The following is a 9,147-nucleotide window of genomic DNA, read 5'->3' on the forward strand; positions in this document are numbered from 1 at the left end:
TCTCGGTATGCTTTTCTCTTTCCTTCTAGTTGTAGAATTTCCACTCAGCCAGCCTTCCTGTGGTTCTGGATGATGTCCATTCCGTCTTTTAGTTTTATTTTTGAAGTGGTTGTTCGAGGCAGCAAACTCCGGTGTTTACCTATGCCGCCATCTTGGTTTCTTCCGATTTGTTATTCTTGACTCTGGGGTAATCTGAGGTTGGACTTTTAGGCAATGCTATGATTTCCCCCCCCACCCCCCGATTTTTCCAAGTTATCTGCTTTGGCTATTATTGTGCCAAGATACAATCACCATTAGTCTGGGAAAATAAAGGAGAGCAGCAAGAGAAAAAGACAGATAATAAATTCTTCAGGTCCTTTCACTTTTCCTATAAATCTCAAATAATAATAGACTTATTCTGAACTCTCAGAATTACTGTCAGATTTATTAAATACATTCATCCTCACTATTGACACCAGAGTAAAATTTTACCAATTATTTTAATCAAGCTTTTTTTGAAGTAAATATGGATTCATAATCAATTTTAAAAAATAATAAATATTGTATTTACCCTTCATCCAGTTTTCTCCAATAGTAACATTTTAAATAATTATCTTATTATATCACAACTAGAGGCCTGATTCATGAAGATTTATGCAAGAATAGACCTTCCTTCCCCTGGCTGCAGGCACCAGCTTCCCTCTGGCACCCAGGACCCAGGCCTTTGCTCTGGCTTCTGCCTTTGCTCCAGCTGGAGCCACCTTCCACCTTCACTCACCACCCTCCTGTACCTAACTCCACCCCCCGAACCCTGTCATAGTAGGCATCCTGCCCCAACCCCAGCTGCTTGGTGCTTGTGTACCTCCACTATGCCCACAGGCCCGCCATCTTTGTCAGGTTAATTTGCATACTCACTCTTGATTGGCTGTGGGCATTGTGGAGGGACAGTCAATCTATATATTTATCTATTATTAGTGTAGATAATGAAATTAACATTGATACAATCCACCCTAATACTTTTTAAAAACTTTTTATTTAGTAATGATTTTAGATTTACAGAAAAATTGCAAATATATTATAGGGTATTCCATATACCTTTACCCAGATTTCTCATTTTTAATATTAAATTATTAAATTATTTCACTCATATAGTTGTTAGTAAAATATTCTAAAATTTTATTTTTTTAAAGCCAAATAAAAATCAGGGCATTTCTGTTTTCCTGAAACTTTCTATAGTTTACTATCTTCTAAAAAATTATTATAATAATCTTAGCCTAAAACTGAAAGCCCTCCTTCAATGATGTGATTATAGCTAAACCTAGCTATCTTAGTCTCAGCTGCTAATATTTGCCCTCACAAATTTGAGCAACAACTAATTAGTGAAAATATTTAATGAGTTCCAAATACTCATGGATATTAAGAACAGCTGAAAGAGGGGAGAAGGGAGGGTCTGGGTGAGAAGTGTGAAGGCATTAAGAAAAAAAGAAAGAAAGACTCATGTACACAGACAACAATGTGGTGATTGCCAGAGGGAAGAGCGGGGATGGGGGGAAGTAGAAGAAGGCCAAGGGGACATAAATGGTGATGAAAAAAGAATTGATTTGAAATGATGAACACACAATACAATATATGGGATGGGTCGATCAGCTGAGTGGTGCTTCCATTGTGGGAGCTCACTGACCACCAGGGGTAGCTTGTGCATTGATCATCTGCCCCACAGTGGTCAGTGCATGTTAGCAACTGTTCGACCATTTGTTCTGGTCATTCTGGTTGTTCAGTCGTAACAGTCCCTTAAGCATTTATATATATATACTAGAGGCCCAGTACACAAAAATTTGTGCACTTGGGAGGGTCCTTCAGCCCGGCCTGTGCCCTCTCACAGTCTGGGACCCCTCAGGGGATGATCACCTGCTGGCTTAGGGTGGGAGATTGGGCCTAAGCTGGCAGTCAGACATCCCTCTGGCAGCCGGGGAGCCCTCAGAGGATGTCCACTTGCCAGCAGGGAGCAGGCCTAGCTGCAGTAGGACATCATTAGTGCTGCTGAGGAGGCGGGAGAGGCTCCCACCACCACTGCTGTACTGGAAGCCATCAGCCTGGCTTGTGGCTGAGCAGAGCTCCCCCTGTGGGAGCACACTGACCACCAAGGGGCAGCTCCTGCATTGAGCATCTGCCCCCTGGTGGTCAGTGTGTGTCATACTGACCACTCATTCCCAGTCGCTCTGCTGTTAGGGTCAATTTGCATATTACCCTTTTATTATAGGATAGAGGCCTGGTGCACGGGTGGGGGCTGGCTGGTTTGCCCTGATGGGTGTCCCGGATCACGGTGGGAGTCCCACTGGGGTGCCTGGCCAGCCTGGGTGAGGGGCTGACGGCTGTTTTCAGGCTGGCCACTCCTTCTTCAGGGTGGGGGTCCCCACTGGGGTGCCTGGCCATCCTGGGTGAGGGGCTGACGGCTGTTTTCAGGCTGGCCACTCCTTCTTCAGGGTGGGGGTCCCCACTGGGGTGCCTGGCCATCCTGGGTGAGGTGCTGAGGGCTGTTTGCAGGCTGGCTACAGCCCCTTCAGGGTGGGGGTCCCTGCTGGGTTGCCTGGCCAGCTTGGGTGAGGGGCTGAGGGCCGTTTGCAGGCTGGCCATAGCCCTTTAAGGGTAGGGGTATCCCCTGGGGTGCCTGGCCAGCCTGGGTGAGGGGCTGATGGCTGTTTGAAGGCTGGTCAACCCCACCAGCAGGGACCCTCACCCCATGAGGGTGTGGCCATCCAGGGTGAGGTGCTGATAGCTGTTTGCCGGCTGGCCACAGCCCCCAGCCACCCAAGTTCCCAGTGGAAGCTAGCTGAAAGCAGGTATCTGGGATTTATTTAGCTTCTATAATTGAAACTTTTTTGCCTTTTGAGGAGGCCACAGCCGGCCAGAGCAGGCGGGAAGCTTGCCTTCCTCCATCGCTGGGGCAACCAAGCCTCTTGCTTGCTCCAGCTCCATTGCTGCCGGCTGCCATCTTGGTTGGGTTAATTTGCATATAGTCCGCTCTGATTTGCTAGTGGGCGTGGCTTGGGTGCAGCGAAGGTATGGTCAATTAGCATCTTTGTCTTTTATTAGTGTAGATTAATTTAAATCGTAGAGCCAGATCTATTAAAAGTACCCAAATTTCAGATATTAGAATTATTGTAGTTTTATTCTTTGTTCTGCTCACAATTAAGTTTGGGGAGTAACTATATGTTCATTTAGAACAATTCATTGAAAAAATAGCAGTATAAGTTACATACATATATAGTTAAGTGCTTTAGGAGAAAAAAGGATACTTCAAATAGACGCTCATGCACTTTAAAATCTCTAACCACTATTTTTTTCAGAATTTATTGAAACCTTTGTTGGAAAAAAACCACACACACTTTATTGTTTTTTATGTTTGTTTGTTTATTGTATGATTTTGTTTTGTTTGGTTGTTTTTACTTTGTGTTGATTTCAAAAATGTTTGTATAGCAAGCAAGGCTATACAAATTCTTTTGAATGAACTTTATAGATCTTTCTCAAATTTATTGTGAACTTTATTATGTTTAGGAGAGGGGTGGTCTTCCCTGAGCCTATATTATTAACTCAGCAACACTTCCCCATTTCTGTAAATGGTACCACTATTTGCAAATGCTGGGTGCCAATCTTGATTACAATTTTTTAAATCTTCTTGCAATAATTGATACTTTAGTCTACTTATGCAGTTATAAACATACTAGAGGCCCAATACATGAAATTTGTACAAGAATAGGCCTTCCTTCCCCTGGTTGCAGGCACCGGCTTCCCTCCAGCCGCTGGCAGGCACCTGGGACCTGGGCTTCCCTCACAGTCCTGGCTTTGTCCAGAAGGACATCTGGAAGGACACCTGGTCTAATTAGCCTATTACACTTCTATTATTATGGATAAGTGATTTTATGTCTTTTTCTCTTTACTTGCCATCCTTCCAGCATAACTACCCTGCTTTTTTTTTCTTTTTTCTTTTTATCACCCACTAGCTGTAGGCTTGGAGATGCAGTTTAATGTAAATATTACCAACAGTGAGATAATGGTGGAGTGTAATTCAGGAGGATGGTTCCCTAAACCTCAGATACAATGGATAGATAGCAGTAGACAAATAATTCCGCCTTCATCAGAATCCTACTCACAAGATCAATCCAAGTTATTCCACATAAGCACTACTCTTATCCTCAATGACAACTCCAAAACAGGTGTTACATGTAATCTTCAGAATCCAATAACTGGCCAAAAGAAGTGGACAAGTATTAAACTAGCAGGTGAGTCTTGGGAATAGATTCTCTTATTGATAGTTATATGGCTATTGTCATAATTAATAATCCAGACAGATCTCAGAGGAAAGGTGGGGGTGAGGTGGTGGGTGAAAAGAGATTAAAGAGGAAGGGAGGTTGGGGAGAGGACTTACATGCATATATGCATAGCCCATGGACACAAACAATAGTGTGGTGAAGGCGTGGAAGGGGTGGTGCAGAGTGGAGGGGGTCAACTGGAAAATAAAAGGGAACATATGTAATACTTTCAACAATAAAGATAAATTTTAAAAAGTAAATAAATAAAATGACTATAAAAATAATTTGGAACAAAATAAATTATTATAGTTAGAACTGCTTGCCAAATGCTAATTTACTGCAAATGTGTAAAATAGGATTATTAAATTTATGGGATTAAATGCAAAGCCAGAGGATGTTATATTTAGCTGTAAATGACTTTGAAAAGTATAAAAATTTATAATTTTATAGAAAATATAGCTTTCAAAGTTTATTAATGAAGTATATATTAATGCAATAATAACATGTTGCTCTTATGTGATGGTGAAAAGACAGTCTCAAAGAACATAGAAAGATACCAAGTGAAAATTATAAATTTTTTTATCCCATGTCAACCACATACTTCACTCATTAAATATAACCACTTCTGAGCATTCTGGTTTTCAGCTTTTCTAGTTAATTACATAAATTTAATTGAATGTGTCTATATAAATTTCTTAATTTCCCTTTTTAAGTAATACCTTCATCTGTTTTAAAAAAAAAATAAGACTTTTCTTACTTTTGCTAGCCCTCTTTTCTTTAGCCCTTCTTATTCTATTTTTGTTTTATTATTTTATTCTTTTATTAAGTAATGTTTTAATCTTAAATAATGTAATTAAACACCCTTTTCTTTAGAATTTACCTCACAAATAGTGACATAAAAATATGAAATGCAGACATTATAAAATTGCTCACAATTACAGTTTTTCCTCAGTATGAAGGGGATTGGTTTCAGGACCCTTCAAGAATACCAATATTTAAATCATGGTTTAAACTTTCATTTCACTCAAATTATTTCTTTTGTTACTTATATCTTAGGACTCCTTTCTTATAGTCCTATGTTGCAAAGCTGGATTATTCTAGCTCAAGTATTTTTCCCCCAGAACAGTTGCATAAGGCCAAATTAGCTACTGTGTAGCTGTGTGGTCACATTACAAGTTCAACTTTTTTTTTTTTTTTGAGAATACCTCTTTTAGAACCTTGAATAATCTTTAGTGGGGTTGGTCAAATTAGCGCTTTAATGGTTCTATGGAGGTGTTTCTTTTCTCTCTCTTTCTTTCTTATCTTATTTTTATTGTTTTTATCACCATTTATCCCCTCTATGCCCTCTTCCATCTGCACCCACACCCACACCCGCAATCACCACACTGTTGTTCATGTCCATGAGTTCTCTTTTTTTTTTCTCAATCCCTTCACCCTCACCCCCCAACACCACCCGCTCAACCAGAGTTGTCTGCCTGCTCTCTATCTATGAGTCTACCTCTATTTTGCTTGGTAGTTCAATTTGTTCAATAAATTCCACATATGAGTGAAATCATATGGTACTTATCTTTCTCTAACTGGCTTATTTCACTTGGCATAATGTTCAAATAAGCACTTTAACTGTTCTTTGGGGACTATTTCTTAAAAGGGTTAAAGTTAGAAAACTGAAGATATAGTTTTCCTTGTGGTTCTGGAATTGCAAGACACTGATCTTTCACTAATTTTTTTTTTCTCTCTCTCCAGACATTAGCAGCAATCTCTGGATTGGGCTAGCAAAGCTCTGATTGCAAAATCCTGAAAGAACATTATTAAAAAATGCATGTCAAATTTCCCCCATGAAGTTAGCTACAAAAATGTAAACCATCATTAGTTTCTCTACAGAAGGAATAGTTTTAGCAGAAAAGTAATTTATATTGTTTTTATTATTTTTTATCACTAAACATTACGTTTGGGAGAACAAATTTAACTTAGGACTTTAAGCTACTCAGATCTTATACAGAGATATGATATTCTGTTGCTCTCTAATGTGGCAGTTGGTAATAGAATGGAGGAGGAAATTTGGCAAGAGATAGCTTTTTCAGCTCTAATATCATATTAAGTCAAATGACACCAGCCCTACTCTTTGCCTCAATGCACATATTCCAAGCCTGACCTATCCCTAGCGATGCAGGAAGACCAATGTGTGAAATGGCATGTTTTTTACTATATAGTATCTCTTTCTAGTTCACTGAACACCCTGATTTTTACTTTCCTAATTGAATCTTTGTGATTTCTGTTTCAGATGATTTGTTCCAAGAATGTACTTATTTGGAAACAGTACTTTACATAATCATTTCTGCGCTGCTATTTGTCAGATATGGTTACTTTTTGTGTTACCAGCCAAGAAATAAAGGTAAATGGCATGTGAAAAATAGCAGTGCAATGGTTTATCCTTTGATTTCTAGTGCATTAACTATTAGTTCACTAGGGGGAAAAAAACTGTCCAAATCTTAATATGTTTGATTCTAGAAGCCATATCTATTAGTAAAACTCAGGAAGCTGGGTTATGTGTTAATTTAATTCAAGGGATCTGTTGGAGGTACAGGGACAGTTATCACTTCTTTTAGCTTGATCCTCTGAGACCCACCATGATTGATGCCCCACAGTAAGGTCTCTTTCCCCTGCAGTACTTTCTCATTCCATAAATTTGAAAGGTAAAGGGTTTGATTTAGCTTAGAAAATTTACTGATGATTTCTGTGTATGTACATGTCTGCTCTTTTCTGAAGAATCTCTGCTCTTCTTTCCATTATCAAAACATTAACAGTTTTGATATTTCAGGTTTATAACTTCTGTATCTTGGGCCTTGTACAAAGTTGATTAATTCTCAGTACTCCTATGTCCCTACAACTTAGTTGACATAAAACACTATATAAATTTAAGGTGTATAACATGTTGATTTGATACATTTAAATATTGCTATATAATTGCCACTTTAACATTAGTTGACACCTCTATCACATTACATAATTATCTTTTTGTGTGTATGTGGTAGGAACAATTGATATCTAGTCTCTTAGAAACTTTGATCATTGTAATAAAATATTATTTACTCTAATAATTATAATGTGCATTAGATCTCCAGGACTTATTTATCTAGTAGTTGCAAGATTGGTCCCTTAAACAATATCTAATTCCCCCATGCCCCATCTCCTGATAAAAAGCATTCTATTCTCTGTTGTATGAGTTTGGATTTTTTATATTTAACATATAAATAATATTATACAGTATTTGTCTTTCTCTGTCTGACTTATCTCACTTAGCATAATACCTTCAAAATCCATCCATGTTGCAATGACAGAATTCCCCTTCTTTCTCATGATAGAATAATGGATAAACTTCTTTATCCATTCATCCATTGACAGACACAGGTTGTTTCTACATCTTGGTCATTATGGTTAGTGTAACATAAGATGCATATATTTCTTTAATATCCTATTTTAATTTCCTTTGGATATATACTCAGAGATGGAATTGATGGGTAATATGATAGTTCTTTATTTTGAATTCTCACCTGAGGAGTGAGGATATTTTTTCCATTGCTTTTTAGAGAGACTGGAAGGGAGAGAAAAAAGAGAGAGAGAGAGACAAAGAGAGAGAAACATCAATGTGTTAAAGACACATTGATTGGTTGCCTCTAGCTTGAGTCCTGACTAGTGCTGGGTATTTAACCTTATACTGAGGTACGTGCCCTGGACTGGGAATCAAATCAGAGACTCTTCTAACCACTGAGCAAAATTAGCCAGGGCTTTTATTTTTAATTTTTTTAGAAAAACTCCATGTTTTAATAGAGTCTAAACCAATTTACATTCCCACCAACAGTATTTCCTTATCACCACATCCTTGTCAACCCCTGTTTTCTTTCATCTTGATAATAGCCCTTCTAACAGGTGTGAAATGGTATCTCATTATGGTTTTGATTTGCATTTCCCTGATGATTAATGATGTTGAGTATCTTTTTATGTACCTACTAGAGGCCCAGTGCATGAAATTAATGCACAGGGCAGGGGTCCCCTCAGTTCAGCCTGCACCCTCTCCAATTTGGGACCACTCAGGCGGATGTCCAACTGCTGGTTTAGGCCCAAAACTAGCAGTCAGACATCCCTCTCACAATCCGGGACTGCTGGCTCTTAACAGCTTGCCTGGCTGCCAGCCTGATCACCCCTAACTGCCTCTGCCTTGGCCCCTGCCACCGCGGCTTTGTCCCGAAGATATCCAGCCTAATTAGCATATTACCCTTTTATTAGTATAGATTGTCCATTTAAATGTCTATCTGAAAGAACATCTATTTAGATGCTCTGCCCATTTTCTAATCAGATGATGAAGTTTTTCTTATTGACTTGTGAGTGTCTTTTTTAAAAAATTGGGAAAACAAGATGGCTGCATAGGTAAACACCAGAAATTGCTGCCTAACACAACCACTTCAAAAATACAACTACTGAGACTCAAGGAGGTGCGGAAGTAAAGTGCAGAGGTACGGAGGCACACGCAGGTAGGGCTGGCAACTGAGGACGTGGTTGTCTTTTTCAATCGGGAGGGAGACACAGGCTCCCGACTGCTCTAAACTCCTGTTCCAGGCGAGTCTCTGGGGACACAGACTCATAGGGGGAGAAACTGGACTGTCTGGCATCAGTCGGAACTCGAGGGCGGATTTCTCTCAGAGGTGCTTGCAGCGATTACTGGGACACTGAGACCTGGGGCCTCTTAGGGCAGGGTTGAGGATCATCCATAGCTGTTTGCTCTGCCCTGTTGATTCCCTGAGACCCTGCCCCACCCAAGCTGTGTGCAGAGACTTTTGCATATGAATGGCCTGGCCTTTTG

General features: G+C 39.6%; 1 protein-coding gene across 1 annotated transcript in view; it reads left to right on the plus strand.

The window, feature by feature from the left end:
* The window catches only part of LOC102252384 (putative selection and upkeep of intraepithelial T-cells protein 1 homolog), a 60,951-nt gene that overhangs the window by 31,503 nt on the left and 20,301 nt on the right, over positions 1-9,147 (plus strand). The window contains exons 4-5 of the mRNA XM_014532618.1: positions 3,981-4,259; positions 6,571-6,681. Of these exons, the coding sequence (XP_014388104.1) occupies positions 3,981-4,259; positions 6,571-6,681 (390 nt within the window). The remainder of the gene's footprint in view (positions 1-3,980; positions 4,260-6,570; positions 6,682-9,147) is intronic.

The sequence above is a fragment of the Myotis brandtii genome, unplaced genomic scaffold, assembly GCF_000412655.1.
Source record: "Myotis brandtii unplaced genomic scaffold, ASM41265v1 scaffold900, whole genome shotgun sequence".
NCBI classification, from domain to species: Eukaryota; Metazoa; Chordata; class Mammalia; order Chiroptera; family Vespertilionidae; genus Myotis; species Myotis brandtii.